We start from the raw sequence: 20,560 nt of genomic DNA on the forward strand, positions 1-20,560 counted from the left end.
TGGAAGACAAGCAATTTGCCGTGGCTGCGCACCATGAAGGTAAAGCTGCTTCTGTATGGGTACCCTGTCCTTGAATAAGGCCCAAGAGCGCTTTGCTGAAGGCGAAAAGTGCTGTGACATTTTTCTGCCACAGAAATGAGCTCGGCTTCTTCCACTCCAGATAACACGACTTGTCACACTGATAGACCAAAGCGGAGGGGAAACATAGAAACCACTGGCCTTCGAGCAGGCCTCCCTCACTGGGCCAAGTGGCTGTTTATTTCCAATTCACTTTAATTAGCCTGTTCCTCATGCGAAATACATCCAGTTCACCGCCAAGTGTCAGCAGGTGGAAAGCCAAGGGATTCAAGGAAGGCAGTTTACCGTGGCTTTGTTGCTCACCAGTGGAGCGACAAAGCCAAACACTGTGGAGGACACTCTGAACTCTATCTGATATCCAGATCACACAGCATTAAATGCACTGTGTTACACATGGCTGTAACAAGCTGAACCTGTTAACCTAGCGCAGATGCCAGCATCAATAAATAATCTTCTCTGACATCATAGCTAAATAACTGTGGGAGCACAATTAATAAACATCCCACAAAACTAAAACCGGGGTTACGGGCACACCTCACTCCAGAGGAATTAGTCTCCGTTGTTTAAAATATGGAAAACAACACTCGTGTTTTCCAAGTGTTCATATGGTGGTTATAAAAAATGGAGAAAAAAAACAGGTCAAGGACTGGTGACTCCTCTAGTGAATACACATCAAACACATGCAATTGTGTACACACTGACACACACATACACACGCACACATATGCTAATAATAAAGAGCTCCACAGGCACTGGGTAACACTTGAAACACTCGCTAATAAGCACATGTGTGCACATGCAGGCATACACACATGCTCGAGTATGTTTTCACATAAACTCTGTGTCGCTCTCGTGTTTATGAAGCACAAAGAAGCAAACATACTGAAACAGGCGCATCCAAACAAACACGTGTGGGGACGTTTTAGTGTTTACACATGAAAATCTGCTCGGACTTTGTAACACAATGATTAATTGTCTCAAAGTCTCTCAAGTGTCTCGCACATTCGGTCTCTGTCTTCAATTAAAACGGCTGAACCAGTCTCAGAAGAGAATGCACTCTCTCACACACACACACACAGACACACACTCTGTTAGCAGTAAAAGAGAGAGAGAGAAAAATAAAAAGCAAGCATCCATGAAAGTTAGCGACTCTAAACTTTTAAAGTTCAAATTACTTACGAGATGTCGAGCTGATGATGCAGACGGGGAGATAAAGCACTCGACAAAAGGGTCCGATGACTGGAGCGAGCCAATGAAAAGGAGGAAAGATGTGTGCACATTCAACAGAGTCCTTCTAACAGCAAAGACAGAGCAGCAGTGAGTCTCTCTCTCTCCCTCCCTGTCTCTGCCACCCTCCTCCTCCTTTTCCAGTCTCTACCTTTTAAAAATCAGTCTTTCACTCTCCAAATACAGGCACACACTCTCTCACTCACTTAGAAATAATTATACTCTGATTCATAAAGCCTTCCTTTGTCACGTGACCCCGACGCTTCAAATATACAGCACATTTTTTCACAAGCCACAAAATGCCTGGAGGGAAGAAAAGGGCCCAGAGAGCTTAAGTTTCTGTTTTTAATTCTCTCTCTCCCTTCTTTGTCTCTTGGGTGAATTATTTTCTCCCCCCACCTCTTAACTTCTTGGCTGAAGAGTCAGTTTACCTACAAATTGTTTGTGCATGCTGAACCGCATGTCGTGATCTTAGATCATTTGTGTTTCATCAATAAGTTAAGTAGGTTTATTAGGAGAGGATGTTTTAGTATCCCGAAGAACACAGATCATCCACTTTATATTGTTTTGATTTAACACAGACACTGTTTTAATAGCGAGCCAATCTGTTTATCCCTCTAAGAATTTCTATGATGTTTCGCTATGTAATTTATCCCTGGTGTGATCAATTTATGGAACAATCTTAATGGACTGTCTGCTCGGCACAGGCCCACACTGAAGGTGCTCCTTTTGTGTGACTCATATTTGCATTGGCCTGCGTTTTACTGCTTACAATGTTTCTGTGCCAATCTTCCCACAGTTGAGACAGTAACTTACTACTATTATTGCTATTACTAATGCTGCTACAACAACAGCACTTAACATTAAAACAGCAAGCATGAGGAGCCCTTTGAAACCCATTAAGCCAGTATTGGACACCAAATAATTGATATAATAACATTTGGCACTGGGATTAAATAAAAAACAGAACTGGGCCTTGACTGGCATGATTTTTATTTATTTTTTTTTTTTTTGGGGGGGGGGGGGGGATACATGACATTTGCCTAATTACTGACAAACTTTATAGGGAATAGTTTGGGTTTTTTGTTTTTTGTTTTCTAAGGCAGAAAATGTGTTTTTAAAAAAGCAGACCCATCTCTCTAAATATATCACTTTGGTTCCTGAATCGAAACTAGCGTTGGCACATAAGCTGCAAGGAAGTCACGAGTGAGATGGCAGGGCTGTGCAGCGACAGCAGCAGATCTGGGTGTGCCCCTGAACGTGCCCCTCTCTCCATATGAGATCATATGTTTCAGATCTGTGTTTATGTGTTTGTGGTTCTGGGCGTGTGCCCTGTTTTTTTCTGAATGTCATGTTTCTCAAGTTGTTTTGGTTATGAGGAGCACCTCAAACCTCAAAACTGGGAGGGGAAGGCACACCTCAACTGGCACCTAAACAGGCACCTCTTCATATCGACTATGGTTTCTCAGATTTACCCCCCCCCCCCCCACACACACACACACACCCAAAAACAAAGAGAAAAAAAGGAAGAAGAACAAACCACATACGGTCAGTGTAACTACATGCCTACTTCATTCAAACAACAGATAGGGAACAGCTAGTCTAAACAAAGCAAGTACAACACTGAAAACAAAATTAAATCAGAACTAACCTATACGTGTAATATTTACTCTGGAACTTCATCTAAAGTCGTGACTTTCAGGCCTGTTGGCCATGCATCACGGCACAATCTCCTAAATAAGATAGAATAGAATAAAAATATCCTTTATTGTTCTTCATTGGGGAACTTCATGAATCTCATAAAGCTCATAAATCTCATGGTCTGAACCGGAACTACCAAACATTGCAGCATGTGGATTTTTCTGTTTGTCTCCAAAGCTACCTGCACATCCACGGCCGTCCGCCTATTCTGTTTGTAAACCTCAGCAACTGGCCTGATGCGGAGATAGATCTTATCCTCAAACACACTGACCCCAATATGTCTGCGGGATAAAGTCAAGCCATCCTAATGAGGAAAAAAAACCTTTCGGCTTTACTCTCGTTATTCCTGTGAGCTTTCGATCTTTACGAACACATGTGGGCTACAGTAGCCCACCAAACTGTTCCTCCAGACATTTCTGATGCCGGTACAAAATCAGGGTGAATGAATGGATAAGTGGCGAGAGGCACTGTTGCCTTTTTGCAGAAACCTTATGTTCAGGAAGCACAGATCTAAGCCACACTGCAAAGAAAAAAAAAAACTTTGGCTGATCTTTATCTTGTTTATATTTGATTTATGTGCTGCTTATGAGGCTACTAAGGCTGATAGAAATCCCTTGAATGTTTATGAAGCACTACTAAATCAGCAGTTGTGTAATATAAAACAAGAAAGTAAATATAGCCATAGGATGCTTAAAAAAAATCACCAATTCTAATATGAGCTTTTCAAGTGTGTGTGCAGCCATCAGGCCGACTTAGACCATGCATCTGTGTCAGAATGTGTAGTCAAGTGCATGAAGAGCATTGTGTGTGGCGGTGCACGGAGCATGCTGTGGCCCTTATTAAATTATGACAGTGAGCTTGGGGGGGGGGGGGGGGGGGGGGGGGCATTTGAGCACTGTGCAGTTGCAGTAAGTGTGTGGGCACCCGTGTCTGCGTGCATGGATGAGTGTGTGTAGGCAGTAGCAGTGAGAAGGTCAGAGGTTACTAGTGTTTGTGTTTCAGTGTCAGTGAAGTGTGCTCCAGGCTGAGATTTATGATCATTGTGTCTGGGAGGCTGCAGAGTGGGGGGATAATGAAGACAGATCAGGGTGCTATCTCTCTCTCTGGGCACCACTGGAAACATGGCCTATGGCCCTTGCCATTCTCGTATCATTAACTTCAGCCCGTGACATCATAACACACTGCCCCTGACATCAATCCTAACACAGTGTGCTCTCACAAGAAGTCAAACACAGAGAGGCAATTCCTCACAGGAAGTCATCCGGCAAACACAGGCATTGTTGAGCGCATAGCTTTGCAGTTTCTCCGGGTGTGTTTATGAAGATATGAAATATTCATGGAAACATCATACTCGGGCGTGTGTTTCCACTTTAGATTCCACGTATTTGCATTTGCGGAGCAGAGAAGTAGAGGCCTGGGGCTCGCCGGCAGAGGAAAGGGAGTAAGGGCAGAAAGGAAAGAGGAAAGGGGGGATGATGCAGGGTGCAAGAGAGGGAGGAAGTGAGGTTAGAGGGGTTAAAGTGAGATATGGGGGGGTAGTACAGGGAATGTGAGAGAAAGAGGTGTGGAATAAAAAGAAAAATGGAGGGCCGGTTTGAGACACAGATGGATGTGGTGGAGTGGGGTAGGTTGAGGGGAGCATTGGCGGTGGGGAGGTGAGAAGGGGGGCAGGGAGTCGGTGTCAGTGGCGGCGGGTTTCAATCAGTAACAAGATGCCTATGATGAGATCACTATTTCCCCACATTCAGATTGATGTCATGAGAAGTTTGGTGCCGCGCTGAGACGGGCAAGGGACGCAGGGGCAACGGCACACAGCAGCTCATTTGCACAAACACATTTATGCACACACAAATGTACGCACGCCTGCTCTTTCTTGGTTAGAGTCTTATACACACATCCTGTGAAATGAAGGAGCTCATTCATCCCACCTGGCAAAGTGCGCTCATTTAGAGTCCAGCAGCCTTGAAGTAAAAACATACACAGAGGAATACTACTCACAGGAAAATGAGTTACTCATGAGCAAAGGAGAAATGTATGTGCAAGGGACCGGAGGGCATATACCAGTATGAACTCCTCTAACACAAACAAATGAACAAAAAGCTTTGAGCAGAGACAAGAGGGAGACAAAAAAACTGTTTTACTACTACAGAAGAAATAAGAGGGGGGGGGGGGGGGGGGGGGTAAAAGTGTGTGTGTGTCGGCACTTTTTGCGCATAACTTCGGGTGCATCCAGAGTTTGTCGACACAGCTACCAGCGTGTGTGCCAGCACATGAGCGCTCTGCCTGATCCCCAACATGTGTGTCCAATGAAAGGTGAACGGTTCTCCTGTCTATACTTTCCTCAAAAAAAGAAAAATACAAAATCAGCCATGATGTCACCATGAACCCATCTTGAACCCACCTCTGTCAAAAAGCATTACTCCAGCCCTCCCTCTCCCTGCCTCATTTTCTGTTCCACCTCTCCCTCCTTCACACTCCTGCCTCTCAAATTCTTCACTGAGCTCCTTTTCTTTTATATATTTCTGTATTTTTCAACATTTCCCCTCTCTGGTCCATGTCTCTTTTTTTCTCTCCCCCCTCCCTTCTCTTCTCATACTAAGAACACAAGCTCTTTTTATTCTGGCAAGCATCATCTAATTGAATCACCAAAATGCACAACTGTTTGCCAAAAATGCCAGGATGTTCTGATTATCATAAACTTTGTTTAAGCTGTGGTTTTTCAGGGAGAAAAAAGAAAATGCTCCGAGTGCACGAAGAAAAGCCAAGAATAAAATAAAAAAATAAAAGCAGGAAAAAAAGAGCGATTAGGGAGAATGCAAATGAAAGAGGGGAGAGGGAAAGAGAGAGCAGTGGGGAAGAGAAGGGTGGTGGGGGCAGCCAGAAGGCAGCCAGAGAGCCACATATGGAAGTGATTCTGTAATTACTGCAAATCTGTGAGCTCAAAAGGAAAGGTCTTCTTTTCCATGCCTCCTTCCCTGCATATAAAACTGCCCTTGTGAGAAACGTGGGCACTAAATACTGCACAGGGAGAGTGCACAAAAAAGTACAAGTTTTCCTTTTCTTGAGCACTTAGGCATATGTTTAGTATGCTGAAGTCAGACAAAGGTTTAGTTTTGTGCATTTCTGTACAGAAGGGGGAAACAGAACAAAACTAATCATGAGGCTAATTCCGCACATTCTGCTACTGGGAAATTTCTGAGCTCAATAAACCATCCTGGACGTCAATCTAAGACTACTTTGGTGGTTCATTCTGGAATAAACTTCTCATCTACCGCACACCCGGCGTCATTCACATAACACGCAACAAGACGTGTGTGTGTGTGAGGCAGGGAGGGAGTGGGCGGTGGGGAGCCGGGTGACAGACGAGGTACGCACAGGCAGAAAGACTGTAAGAAAGTGATGAAGACTGTGTTTGAAGCCCCGGGCAGAGCAGTGCTCTCTGCAGGTGTGTATGTTGGCAGAGACTTCTCTCTCTCGCTCAGTCCCCGAACAGTTTCAGCAGCCTGTAATTATCCCGTGCCCTGCCGTAACGTGTTCTAATGATGAGTGCGTGAGTCTTCGCATACATACAGTAAACACACGCCCGGGTTGACGCCGTTTGAGCTCCGTTTACTCTTAGACACATGCAATTAATCACGGCGGTAGATGATTTATGTAAAGTACACAGTCTTACCTTCTTCTTCTTCTTCTTGGCCTTGAGAAGTTTATGCTTCGGCTTCCAACGCGAGCTTATTTATTCCACAGAAACTAAGAAGACAGAGGTTTTCTGTGAAGGAGACAAAGCAAAGTCAGTTACAGTCTTTAAAGGTGTCCTCTTTGGTGTTTGCTCTGCTTCAGGGATCTTTCAGTCATTTGTCAGATTACGATCCTTTGCCAGTCGGTCACTGTCGCGGTAGCAGCTTCAGGGGCGTCGATGGGAACCACCGTGCGGACAGATTTATGACACTACTACGCCACCTAGTGTGCGAGGGGAGGAGTGCAGCAACACTTCCGCTCAGTACGATGGAAACCACCACAAAGGTGAGCAACAAAAAAGTACACGTGTCAAAATAAAATAAAGAACACTTCAATGTGAACTTACAGAAGCTAATAAATACTAAACTTTTCCTCGTTGCCTAAAATGATATCTAATTTGAAGGAATGCAAACTTGCTATTAGCCTACTACTATACTACTACTACTATTACATTCGTGCAATCTTATAATAAACATAATAGGCTATTTAATACAGTTTTCCGACGTTAACATTCTCCTTATTGGGCTAATAGAGTCATTCAGTCGAATAGGGCCATTAAAACAATTAACTCAGTAGATTGGCTGCTGAGAAAGACTAAAGGGTTTTTTTAGGTTAGCAAAATAGTCAAATAATTTTCATTACATGTTAAAGCAAGACACTTCTTCCTATAATAAAATCCATGATAAATCCGTTTATTATTGTTGTTGTTGTTGTTGTTGTTGTTGTTAAGAATAAATTAGAAATAAAGTAAATGTTTGTTTGACTTGATGGCTCGTTTGTTTTTATTAAAATTAGCCTATGTCTAGGGTTACTTTAGATATTTAAGCAAATAATAAAAACGTGTTTGCGGCATTTTTTAAAGTAGAACGGCTGGTTTTCTACACAGTGGAATCACCGGGAGTCACGTGCATTTGTGCTTGTGATCTGAAACACTTGTTAAGCGTTAATGCTTTGAATTGCCACCGAGGGGCGCTTTCCACAAGTTACCTCCATACGCGCCTGCTTGTTCAAAGCTAATGTTCAACGACTGCACTATCGACAATTTGTTGTCCCCAACCAATTTAGAAACTTATTTTAACTATTAATAATAACAATAATAAGGCATTGATGCAATAATTCACCCTCACACGCAAGCCACGGGCAAAAAAAAACAAAACGCGAATATATCACAAGCGCACAGGATCCACATTTTGCTGAAATTCCAATTTTGACAAATGCTTTGTGTTCGCACGTGGTCTCCTCAATGAGCATGTTGTTCATAAGTCCACTCGCGCGTCTACATTTTCCCCTGGCACATGCGCTTTGGACTTGGCATTTGCATGATGTTTGGCATGTCTCGATGTTTACCATCCGTTTGCGGCGCTGCTTGTCAGAGCAGTCACGGTGAGCCACGCCTCTTGTCCATGTGCTCCATCCTCCAATCTCTCCATCCCTCCTCACCACACGCTCTGTATTTTGCATAAAATGTGTATCAGTAGGGCAGCGCTCTCTCCGGCACATGCACCGCGCACATGTAGCGTGGCTTTACTGAACACACACCACACTCGAATAAGCGCATCAAACTCCCCTCAGCCCCGGATCCCCGCCAATGAAAACGCACAAGAGCGTGAAGGAGAGAGAGGGAGAGACGGGACTCCGCTACATACAAAGAGTGAGCCAAATCCTACACAAACAGCCACGACACAAGTTGGGGAGAACGGAAAAGGCGGTCACATTTCCTACTCACCTGCAACGTGATTGATGTGGGTGTTTGTATCAGTGGGTGTGCAGCTTGTGTCAAGTCCGACAGTGTGTTCAAGGATATGCTGACTCCACTTTCCTGGAATTCGTGAGAATAGTTTAATCTTCGGTCGTGCAACATCACGCGCGCTAGAGCTAGAGGTGCAGTACTCAGAGAGCAGAAGGTATCCAGGTATCATTGGTGGAGACCAGTGTGACTAATTCAGATCTAACAGAAAAGAGGTGCCATCTACTGAATCACCTACAGATTACAGAAGAAGAAAAAACAACAACTTCACCACCACTGGACTCTTTCCAATCAGTGCTTCCTATTTTTGCGCTCTATGGAGCAGGTGTTTTGCGCAAAACTCTTTTTTGACTTTCTCGTCTGCCTTTAAAAGACTTTTGCTCCAGTCTAGTGACGTGACATTCACGGAGGTCTGCTATCAAGTTTATCCAGAGGTTTAATCATCCACAAGAGAGAAATGGATAACAGCCCCGGCGGTGGTAAGATTCTATTTTATGTTTGGCGTGCTGCAAATGTCTAGCAATGGTGATTATGACAAAAGTTAGAACTGAACGACTGATGGATATTCATTCATGTTGGTACCAGCGATCAATAAACGATAGCAATTCAGCTCGATTTGATCATAATGTGTTATTAAGTGTAAAACAGAGCTGATTTTGATTGAAATGAAGCAGAGCTTAAATGAATACATCACAGAAATGCGATATCCCACTGCTTTAATAATTGTGCAAACCACTGATTTATTTATTTATTCATTCATTTTTACTTGTGGCGATTTTTTTTATCATTACATGCAGCAACGAGTGGATGAACTTTAATTTTGAGGGTTTTGTATTTTACTCATTTCTGAGCTGAGTGGTTTTAATTAAGACTGTGAATTTAAAGGTCAAACAAAACCCGATTTTAAAGTAAAACTTCATGCAAAGCTACCAGGACGTTGCTGTGCATCGTTCAAATGTCCGAGCGCAACAACGCCTGGGAAGGTGAGCCGCTCGGGACTGAAGGGAGGCTGGCCACTTCCTGTTTCTCCCCACGAAAACAAACTCACGTGGAGTTACAGTATGTTGGCCGGCACTGTAATCATAATCTGTCATGCCAGAATTTAAACTGCAGCCCTGTCATATCATGCAGAAAAACACTGTTTGGCGTAGGGGGCGTGCCTGTTTTCCTTTATCAAAGCCATTGCTGGAGTGCCTACAATATAAAGGCTGATAATGGAAGGACCTTTATCCGTTAAGTGGTATTAAGCAGCGTTTTCTCGAGATCCGTCAAGGGTGCACATGCTCTCTGCTTCCCTCTCCTAATTGACGGTGAATCATTTACAACAGCCACGGTCACGTTCTGGCACAGGTGATGGACGCACCCTGTGCAATAGAACTGGAAACGAACCCACTAACTGTGTTATGACTTTGAGATTTCACTGATAAAGTGGGCCAGAGTAAATAGATGAATAATCATATATTAGCTGTAGTATTACTCAGCCGATAAAAACAAAGATTGGGGTGCTGAGTTTTGTTGTTTGTCTGTCCAAGAGGCAGAAGCAGTGAAGCAGAAGGTTTTTCCAAAAGTTTTTATATCTTTATTTAACTGTTTATTTATATTTTTCTTATTTATTTGTTCAATTAATAAAATAAAATGTCTTTAATGACATCCCACTTTTTCCTCATTTTGTAGCCCTTAATACTTCAAATGGTAACCACATTGGCTTGACCTTTAATATTTCAATAATGTTATTGGGACCAAACATAATTAGATTTATGAGTTCAGTCATCTAAACAAAGCTATAAACATTATTATAACCACATGCCTCCAATTGCCAAGGCTGTTGAAGAATGAGTTACAGACTGAGTGAGTGAGTTGTTGCATGTGAAGGAGGCATTCACCCAAAGGTTAATGCAATAATTTATTCATACATAAAAGATCTTATAACTCAAATAATAGACCCAAATTCACGATATATAGCTTAGCAGGCTTGTTATGTAATACTAGTAAACATAATGTAGGGGAGTAGGCTACAGTCAGCTGGAACAGGTTACACAGGGCCAATTATTGGGGAAATATAAATCAGTAAAAACTAATATTTGGAGCATATAATAACATACAAATGGTTGGGAACGCATTGGAAAGTATTTATCAACATTAGTATTCACATCAGCTCTTTTTTTTTTTAAAGGCAGTTGGACCAGGGTGTGGAAGTCAGAAAACGTTTTATGACACCTGCAATGACAGCTCTGTAGCACTATAATAGTACATAGCTACAATGTTTGCTCGCATTTAGCCGTCAAATGATAACCAGATGGTGTAAGCAAAATTGGAGAAAAAGAAGAAGTTCTATGCCCTTCACTGCTTAACTTCAGGGACTTTAGTTTCCTCTCTAAACCGTCCTCTGGCACACCCCTGGTGGAGATCTTCTGCAATATTTTCAGCATCATTAAAGTATTCAAACCATTTTTCGCCATTGGCTGTAAAAGAGTGCGTTGGTGCTAAGGCTGACTAACTGGCACAAACATTCAGACAAAAAGCCCCGTTTTTGTCAACATTATGTCCTCAGTGCTTAAACATTTGCTAGATAGTAATCCAACCCCATTATTTTTGAAGTATGGGGGGAAAATAGGCCATATAAATAGGCTAGAAGACGTTTCAAACTCAGGAAAAAATGTGTATCCCAAAGTAAGACACCTGTGTCCTCAAAAATATGAGTAGCCCTATCACAATATAGGCCAATTTCTTGTCAGCAGCCTGTATCGCTGCACCACTCAGAATGGAAGATGCTGAGTGGTGCAGCTGACCTGAGTTACAAGTGAACCAGTCCTCTGGTTATAAATTAAGACTCAGCCAAATAAAAGAAAACAATTACATTTAACATCCCAGGGCATGACTAATCACAAACAGATGGATTTTGAATTAAACGTGTTTCTATCTTCACGCGAATTTTCTCCGAGATACTTTGGTCTGGTCACACACTGACACACAGTTTTCGCCCTGCTGTTTTAAACTTAGTTGCACCGCCCGGCTGTGCTGCTGCTGCTGCTGCTGCTGGTGCGCGGTCAGACCACCCTGCCGCATAACATGCTGCTCTATTTAATTTGGCTCTTTAATTATAAGCCTCTGGCGGACTGTAGAAGCTCTGGCTCCCGGCTGGAGCGCACGCTTCACATCTTCCCGGTGAAAGCCCTGTCAAAAAGCCCTCCTCACGTGGCTTCCCTTGCAGAGCCGCGTGCGACGCGTGAGATATCCGGGCCCTCCTCCTGCCGCTACCCCGCTCTCACGGACGCTTCTGTGTTGACGATGCCGCCTGCGGTGGTGGTGAGGCAGAGCTTGGTCAGTGGGTCAGCAATTCCACACGTTAACTCTTTTCTCTCTGGTCACGTTTCCCCGCCTCATGCACCACTTGCTTCTACTGAACACCGCCCCCTCCTTTCATTTAAATCAGTGCGAGCTTGCAGTGTGGTACAAAGCTGAGTCGATTTTGATTCTGCAACATCTGTCCCCGACGAATCGGTTCAGGGCACTCGTGCATTCATCGTGCGTTTGGAGTGGAACGTGACTGTTAAAATGCTGAAAGCTTGCATAGCAATGAAACCGACGCTTTATCAAGACCACAGAACAGACTGAAACAAGACAGGATGTTACACGACGAATCATATTCTTGGGGTCTCTAAAATAGGCCATAGCCACCCACTGTGATACTCTAATACAGCTCGCCCTCTTAATTGCATGAGCCAGAGCTGCTGTGTGATGCGGCACCAGTTTCGAGAGAGCTGCTAGAGGCACATAGACACAATTCTATCAAGTTCCTGCGATATTGACCTACTTTCACGAGCCCGAGGTAACAAAGTCTTCTGCAAACAACCCAAGTAGAAACTGTGTTCAGCATAGCACAAACTCATTTCATTGGCCGCAGAGACCTGCATATTTTCTGTTTTAGAATAATACTAATAAAAAAAATATTTTCCCAGAAAGTCGGGATCTATATTTAGAAACTTTACCCCCAGGGGAAAAATTATGACTGTAGTCACTTTAACTGTGCTTCTATCCACTTCAGCCAGTGAAAGTAAGAGATAAAGAGGGAAACAGAAGGGAGAGAGAGACCGCCTGTGGAGGATCCAGTGCTCACGTTTCTCTGCCTGCTTTCTGGTCCCAGGCAGATTAGCGTTTGCACGGGTACACTAAACTTAAGATGGGCAGTGACCGCGTCCTCAATTGATGCTGTCTGCGTTGACCTGAATTGTGGGAATCTTGTGCACGTTGTAGCAAGGTGCATGGAAATCCTCTGAGTACGTGGGAAATCCTGTGCAAGGCACAGGATCAGACAAAACTGGAGTTTGGTTCAGGTGCTTTAATATGGCATGTAGCCTTGCAGGAGTTGCATTACCTGTGTTTGCAATCAGTAGATCAATACATTCCTGTATGTATTACAGATCTTTAATAACCCTCCTAATGGACTATTTGCATAAGATGAAAGATAGAGTTTTATCTTTTAAACGAAAATCTATGTGTAGAACAGAAATGAATTACAGCAGCACTTCACAGCCTGCTTGGACACTTCCTGCACCACTATTCAAAAGCAGAAACGGATTATTCATTAACAGCGTTCACAGTACAGTGGCTCGGGAGGGGGTCATTCATAAACACAAGGCTACTGTACATGTGAGTCTTCAGGTGGACATGCAATGTGTTTGGGTGGAGTGAGTCGGCGTGGGCTGGGCATTCACTGTCTGCGTGTAGGCTCACAAGGAGGTGAGGCTCAGGTCTGGTCTGCTGGATCTGTCTATGACTCTGGCATGAGTCAACAAATCCTCCAACACGTGCTGGTGGAAGGATTATCAAAACATTTGCGCTAAACAAATGCTGTTCGCAGCAAAGGGATCGGTCTCCAGGCACATTCAGCGAAAACCAGCGTGCCACTCTCAGCTGCATGTGCAAGTTTGAAAAAAAAAAGAGTTTTAAGTTGGAAACATATTTTTTAGACTGCTTTTAATACTGAAATAAGTGCGTACAGAGCCTAATTTGTAATCTTGAATGTGTCTCTAGTCGACTCTGCTGCACACTGCCTTGTTATTACGGCAGTCCAAACCACAAAATCGAGGTTTTACCTTTGCACAAAAAAAAAAAAAAACAGAAAACAAAACAGAAAACAAAAACGTGACTCACATTCTTCTACTGTGGAACGACAGTAGCAGAGGCTCGCTGCTACCTCACGCTCAGTGAGTGAGGGTGGCGGCGGTTGGGGGCTGTCCCATTCAGCGTATGTTTATAAACACAGATCTGACTTCAAATTGTGTTAGATTTCAACACGAGACTGCGGATTTGGTTCGGCCAGTAACCGTGTCAGGAGTCCACGCATGTGAGGCGGCGGTCAGGTGTCGTGCTGTTAGCTGGCGCTGGGCACGGTGCCAGGGGAGCGAGGCTATTATTGGAGCGGAGGAGGCAGCAGACCCCGCAGACACGTGAGGTCGTGTCTCCGCTCATCCACAACGCCTGACTAGAAGTGAGAGAGCGAGAGAGAAACGAAAGTTCGGAAACAGCCACAGTTGAATGACAAAAAAGAATCCGCTAATATTTACAGGTGCTTTAAGACTGCATGACGCAAGAATTATTTTTAAGTGATTCTTCTAGTGTACGTCTCTCTGATTCGTTGCTGTGCCATCGGCAGTCTTTTTAGCGCCCACTTTATCCTCTTGAGCGCACCATTACGCCTATTACTCTCAGCGTGCAGCGACGTCGCTGCAGATACTCAGAGCCGCTGTCCACAGATTGTGCAACATTACATCACAACACATCCACATCTATAAAGTAGCCCTGCAGGTTTTCTAAGCAATTATGGGTAGCCAGATTTTTTTTTTTTTTAATTTATAAATCATCTAATCCAGCCAAATTTAAACAAGGCGCTTTTTTTTTAAGTCTTTTTATGTGAACATCTCCATTCTTTCTCTTCAGGAGGAGTAATCCTGTATGCTGGCTCCTCTGGCAGTGCCAGTCCCAGCCCTGGCAGCCCTTCCAGTGGATACCAGACACAATCACCTTCTTCACACTCCCAGCCCTCATCTCCAGAGGAGGTTACCTTCACGGAGATTGGGGCATTGAAACAAAGGGCAGCTGGGTGCAACACTCCATCCTCCAAACTGGTGTTCCAATTCCCAGAGGTCTATAGTGGCCCCTCAACACCAGCAGCTACTCCACAGCATTCCTATGCACACCCCATTGCGGGGAAAAGGCCATGCGGATTCCCGGGAACTTTCACCAGTAAGTTTTCCTAACTATCGATATGCATAAATATTTATTCCTTCATATACGTATGTGTGTGTTTTTGCAGCTTATCTCACAGTTCACTTTCCTTCCTCAGAGACAGGTGGAATGGTCTTGCTTTGCAAAGTCTGTGGCGACATTGCATCTGGTTTCCACTATGGAGTGCATGCATGCGAGGGATGCAAGGTAAGGCAATAATCAGAAAGAAATGTGAAAAAACTGTGGAATATTTCATATATGTGTTGATTTTTTTGTGCCCTGGTTTCACATGTAAACATGTCTGTTTGTGTCAGGGGTTTTTCCGACGCAGCATCCAGCAAAACATCAACTACAAGATGTGTGTGAAGAATGAGAACTGTCTGATCATGCGGATGAATCGGAACCGGTGCCAGCACTGCCGTTTCAAGAAATGCCTCTCTGTCGGCATGTCAAGAGATGGTGAGACATCCTGACATATTTTTATTTTATTTTACTGAAATTTCTCCTCTCGCTCTTCTGCCAGAATACCACAGTGCTCTGATTAGCCAAAGCAGCAGGGAAATGGGCACACAGAAAGTGGTGCAGTACTGATATGTAGGTCTGAGTGAAAAATGTAATGCAGGAAGACTTTTGAGGTCATCATGCCAGTAGCTCAGTCACTCAGTTTGTAGGAAGACTTGCACCTGTCTTGCCCTCCTACTTTGTCACTGCACTGCCTGTAAGTACCATCTGGCTTTGTATCACTCTTTTTAAGTTACTAAGTGTCTTTCTGCTGCCCTTTGCAGCATCCACCAACACCTACCTCTATGCTCTTGTTCAGTGCAGCCCCTCCCCCTTATATGTACCCACTATGTTCCCTCAGCTCCCCTTACATCTCTCCCTCAGACAGTGATTTATGAGTAGAGGAACCTTGAAGTCCCTAAAGCTATCTATCATCGGGAAAACTGCAGCAAACACAGGAATTATTTTAGGAAATTGGAACAGGGTCAACGTGATTACCTTGTGTATGCCCATAGAACATCTTACTGCAATTAATAAGGGACAGGGCAACAATTAAGCAAGGGATGCAGAAACCATCGTTATGACAGAATTTTTCAGGCGTAACACTCCTTTCACCTCATTCTGGCTCTGAAAGCTGAACAGTGATTGATCACCTATCACCACAAATTAAGAAAACAGTTGGGCTGACCTAGAAAAACAATACAGAATCAGCCCTATAGTGTACTCATACATCATGACCTACTTGGTGTAGTTTGCCTGTTTTCTTCCTCTCAGTATGGTTTCTGCTTATCTCCACCCTCCAGTACTCTGCATTGCCTAATCTAGTAAAGAGGTTAGTGTTATTTCTGCATGTGCTTGACACTTTTGGTGCACAGCAAAGAAAAGAAAAAAAAAGACGGTGGCAAAATGCATCCAAATGAGAGAACATTCAGGTTGACCCTCTTACGGGAGATTTTTGAATGCGTTAAGGACCACAACCTAGAAACCCCTTTTTGCTCAGTTTCAAGCATTACGAAAACAGGAAAACCGCAGGCAACTGACTGCAGCCCACAATAAATAGTACACCCTGATTTCACACCAGGCAGCTGTGTGACTCTGGCGCTGCAATATAGGCAAATATTGAAGTCCGTTGGCATGGTGGCACACTTTTCTTCCCGTAATCAGACAGAATACAGGAAAGTTTCTTTAGGTTTCTTCCTTCTGGTTAGATTTTAAAATGCCTTTCAACATAATTTGCATATGCAGCTCAGTAGTGTGCATTTGCTTCTTTTTAAACCATGATGACAGGGATTAAGCTCATGTTACGTTATTGGCCACATCCTCATCAAGTTACTCTGCAGATTACAAAAGCTTCTTTAGTATATCCTGCAAACTACTACTACAACTACTCTTGATCACTCAGTTTTGCACAGTTATTGTCATTCTGTTTTTTATTCTAAATTGTGGTTGTATGCAGTATGCAACTGATATATATATAAATACATATATGTATACACCACTATACCACTTATATGCTTTATAAAAGAAATCGCGTGTGCTCTACTTTCAAGTCTTTGAAGATGTACCATTTTTATCTAACACACACTTCTTCACTTGCATTCGCTTCCTGGTGACATGCACTACCCAGAATAGAGAATACAATAACCACAACTTGCTCGGTTCAGACCTTAATCCTCCCTTCACCTTAGTCAAATCTTGACCTTATAATTATATGATTTACATGATGAGTACTTTTGTCCCCAAAAGGGAGGCAAGTCCTCACAGTTTGACAGTATGACTGCACAACAGGAGCGCCACGCACACACAGTCATTTTCCAGCATCGCCATCCCTCGTGTCAGTCTTCTTCATGCTCTCACTTCTGTCTCCTCAACTCTTCAAGCCCACCACTCTCATACTTCTCCTTCTCACGATCTCAGTGCCAGTGACATCATGCCGATGTTGCCCCACTGCCCTACTTACAAATGGAGGGAGGGAGCAGTAGAGGAAGACGATAGTGGTGGATAGAGGAGAGGATGAGGCAGATGGCAGCAGGGGGTCTATAAATAGCCTCTCCAGCTGATGGTTACTGTGAGAAGGGGGTGGGGGGGGGTATGGATGAAGAAAAGGAAATTTTCATCTCCCCACTTGTGTGATTCACCTTGAAATCACTGTAAACAGTTTAAGCATGTTAAGCTGCGAGTTTTTATCTCTTGATAAAAATGAATAAATCTATGAATTCATTTGTAACTTTCGTTGTTGTTGAGCTGCTGATTTGGATTATTGTATTTGATCAAATAAGAAAAAGGATTACCATTTATTTAGAAAAAGACAAGAACGGAGAAATGAAAAGCACAAAACAAACATTTACTGGGATTGCCCGTGCTGTCGGTGACAGGAACCTAACCTTTTCTCTTCTGCTTGTATCTTCCTTAGCGGTGCGTTTTGGCCGTATCCCTAAGAGAGAGAAGCAGCGACTTCTGGATGAGATGCAGAGCTACATGAACAGCCTAAATGAGTCGGCTGCCATGGACATGGACTCCCCTTCAGTGAGGGAAAATCCCACCAGCACAGACGACGGTACCTCAAAAGAGGCCATTGGAGCCATTTCCAGAGCCTATCGTGACATCTTCACCAGCAACAGCAGCAACCAGGAGCGAGCATCCAAGTCAGGCAACATCATCTCCAACAACAACAACAACAACACATCTCCCTTTTCTCAGGATGGCAATTTTCCTCAAGTTTCATCTCACCCCTCCTCAGCTCAGAGTTATCAGTCTTGCCCAGTTACCCCCGCCAGTGTATGCCCAGTCTCCTCTAATCACAACCAACCTGCATTTAACAATATGGACAGCAATCGGTATACCTATTTAGTGTCATCAAATCAGAATCACAACAAGTCAAATGCTACAATACCTCAAAGGGGAAGCTCTGCCAATCATGACAGTTTCCGCATTGCAGGCAGTACCCAAAATCAGCCCTCCTGCCCATGGAAGTTAGCTTCAGGAGCTAAAGTGCTGGTAAGTACAAGACGCTCGCTGAATTAGGACTGCTGTATGATTCATTATTCGACAAGCTATTTATGACTTGATGTTTTTTGTCTTTTCAAAGGCCTGTCCTCTCAACGCGTGCCCTGTGTCAGGGGCAGAACGCACAAGTCAGGAGATATGGGAGTCATTCTCTCAGTGTTTCACCCCTGCTGTCAAGGAGGTTGTAGAATTTGCTAAAGGCATCCCAGGATTTCAGGAGCTTAGCCAACAGGACCAGGTCATGCTGCTAAAATCAGGCACCTTCCAGGTAATGACATACATTTTCAGTTATACATTTTGGTAATGATAAATGCATCATAATGTGTCCAGATGTGTTTTTGGCTAAAGCATTTGTCTCACGTTTATCTTTTTGTTTTCGTCTTTTTTCACCATTTCTTGCGTGTTAAGGTTCTGATGGTGAGGTTCTGCACCTTGTTCAATGCTGGGGAGCATACAGTGACATTCCTGAATGGCCAAACTTACCCGCTGCCCACTTTGCGTGCCTTGGGCATGGGCTCTCTGCTGGATGCAATGTTTGAATTCAGTGAGAAGTTGAGTTCTCTGGGACTAGAGCCTGATGAAATGGCTCTCTTCATGGCCGTGGTGCTGGTCTCTGCAGGTTAGAGAACAACAGTTACAAATGCTGCACCGCAGTGACAGTTCGATAATGAATCCACAACGTGCTAACTGTTTCAAATCACTCACACCGGTATGCTCTGTGTTCCTCAGACCGTTCCGGCATTTCGGACACGAGGGCCGTGGAGCAGCTACAGGAGGGCCTTATCCGCGCCCTGCGTTCACTGATCACTCGCCGTCGTCCAGATGATACCACCCTCTTCTCCAAGCTGCTTCTGCGCCTTCCAGACCTCCGCACCCTCAACAACCTGCACTCTGACAAACTGTTGGCCTTTCGCATTGATCCTTAAGAAGTCCCCTCTTTCACAGACTGCACAGGAAAAAGACTATTTCACACAGAAAAATACACAGTACATACACACATACAGATATTATCTTCCAAGGGCAGGACTTCCTTCAATATTGAGGAACAAGGAATTGTGCAATTGATGAGTGTTGTTTTGAAAAGGATAAATGAGGGCTACATACATATTTTGAATTGCTGTTGATCGTCATGCAATGTTTTGAGAGGAAAAAATACAATACAATAAAAACAAACTCATGTACACGCATAAACTTCCACACCACTTGAGAGACATTGTTCAGTTAAAAAGAAAAAGATTAAATCATTGTGTAGAGTTACTAGCACCGTTCTGGAAAAAGAAAAAATCATTTGTGCACTTGCTCATTATATCCTGTATACTTAAGAATAAAAGCCAGTTCACTTCTGTTTATTCCGCAAGTCATACAGTATTAACAGACCATCACTAAGCAGCCGCTAAATGATGGATGTTGTATATGAAATTTTTTTTACTTAGGGACCACTGGTAATGATTGACCATGTGTCAGTTTGTGTTTAAGAAAAAGGGAATCTGTATATAATACATAGTGATACCTGAAATGTTAAGGCACTTGTGTGTCACTGTTTTACAAACATGCCATCTGCATCAGTACTGGAATGGGATCCCTGCTTTAACCTGCACATGACAGGATGCAGTCTCTTTCTAAGTTTTGACTAACCTTCCAGAAAACATTTGGCTCACCTTGAATTTAAATGTGTCATCGTGATAAGACAGCACGATTATAATATTATTTCACAAAAACATAATGTCTGTCACTGTACCGTATCACATCTAGACCGATGGAGTGCACATGGGGTTTTGTAGTTCCTGTGTTTATTTTTTGTTGCTGTAAATATTATGTTACCCAATGTTGATGTATCGATTATTGAACTGATATGATGGATCAGACATATGAGTTTGGTGTAATGAAGAAGAATGTAATGACCTTCCTGTATTTGGTGGGGATCTGGCTATGCCAAGGGAGCTTTGCTCAGGAGAATGTGTAGTAGGGATTCTCAAACATCTTAGACACTCCTCCTGCTATATTAGATGATGTAACAAACCAGCATAATCCCTGAAATCACCAGCATTCACTCCACATGCACCCTTCCTCTGGCCCCAATGTTTGTCATACAAACACAAGAAATATTTTCTTTGGGTGAGAGATCTAATTTGATTGGTCATCTCACTGTTTGCTTGTTTGATTATGGCTGATTGAGCACATCTTGTACATTTTGTACATTTTTCTTCCTAAATAGAAATGATACAATGATATAAAGTTGGAATTATGTATTATTCTGCCTCTGTGTCTTTTTTGTAAACATTTGTGTGGGAAATATCAGTTTAGAAAAGAAACATAGGCTATGTTGAGTAATTAGGC

The 20,560-nt window shown here is 43.3% G+C and overlaps 2 protein-coding genes across 8 annotated transcripts in view; one reads left to right on the forward strand and one right to left on the reverse strand.

Annotated features, from left to right (window-relative positions):
- rarga (retinoic acid receptor gamma a) overlaps positions 1 to 18,806 on the reverse strand; it is a 53,052-nt gene extending 34,246 nt beyond the window's left edge. Inside the window, exons 1-2 of one of the 5 annotated variants that reach the window (XM_082519449.1) lie at positions 18,707 to 18,806; positions 6,680 to 6,772 (exon numbers count right to left, since the gene is read on the reverse strand). The gene's annotated coding sequence lies outside the window, so the exon portion shown is untranslated. The other 4 variants (XM_082519450.1, XM_082519451.1, XM_082519448.1 and 1 more) reach the window with 4 other exon arrangements.
- nr1d4a (nuclear receptor subfamily 1, group D, member 4a) lies at positions 6,253 to 20,535 on the forward strand. Of its 3 annotated transcripts, none has more exons than XM_082519445.1 (8): positions 6,253 to 6,451; positions 14,429 to 14,734; positions 14,835 to 14,923; positions 15,031 to 15,175; positions 17,631 to 18,214; positions 18,306 to 18,491; positions 18,632 to 18,842; positions 18,953 to 20,535. In XM_082519445.1, the coding sequence occupies exons 1-8, from the start codon at positions 6,406 to 6,408 to the stop codon at positions 19,147 to 19,149; spliced, it is 1,764 nt and encodes a 587-aa protein (XP_082375571.1). In that variant the 5' UTR covers positions 6,253 to 6,405; the 3' UTR covers positions 19,150 to 20,535. The 3 variants fall into 3 exon arrangements, with proteins under 3 accessions (XP_082375571.1, XP_082375573.1, XP_082375572.1); XM_082519447.1 differs by lacking the exon at positions 6,253 to 6,451 and adding an exon at positions 8,481 to 8,967 and having other exon boundaries at positions 18,953 to 20,534; XM_082519446.1 differs by lacking the exon at positions 6,253 to 6,451 and adding an exon at positions 13,664 to 14,057.
- Positions 20,536 to 20,560: the final 25 nt, after the last annotated feature.

This window comes from Aulonocara stuartgranti, assembly GCF_965226115.1.
Source record: "Aulonocara stuartgranti genome assembly, chromosome: 20".
NCBI classification, from domain to species: domain Eukaryota; kingdom Metazoa; phylum Chordata; class Actinopteri; order Cichliformes; family Cichlidae; genus Aulonocara; species Aulonocara stuartgranti.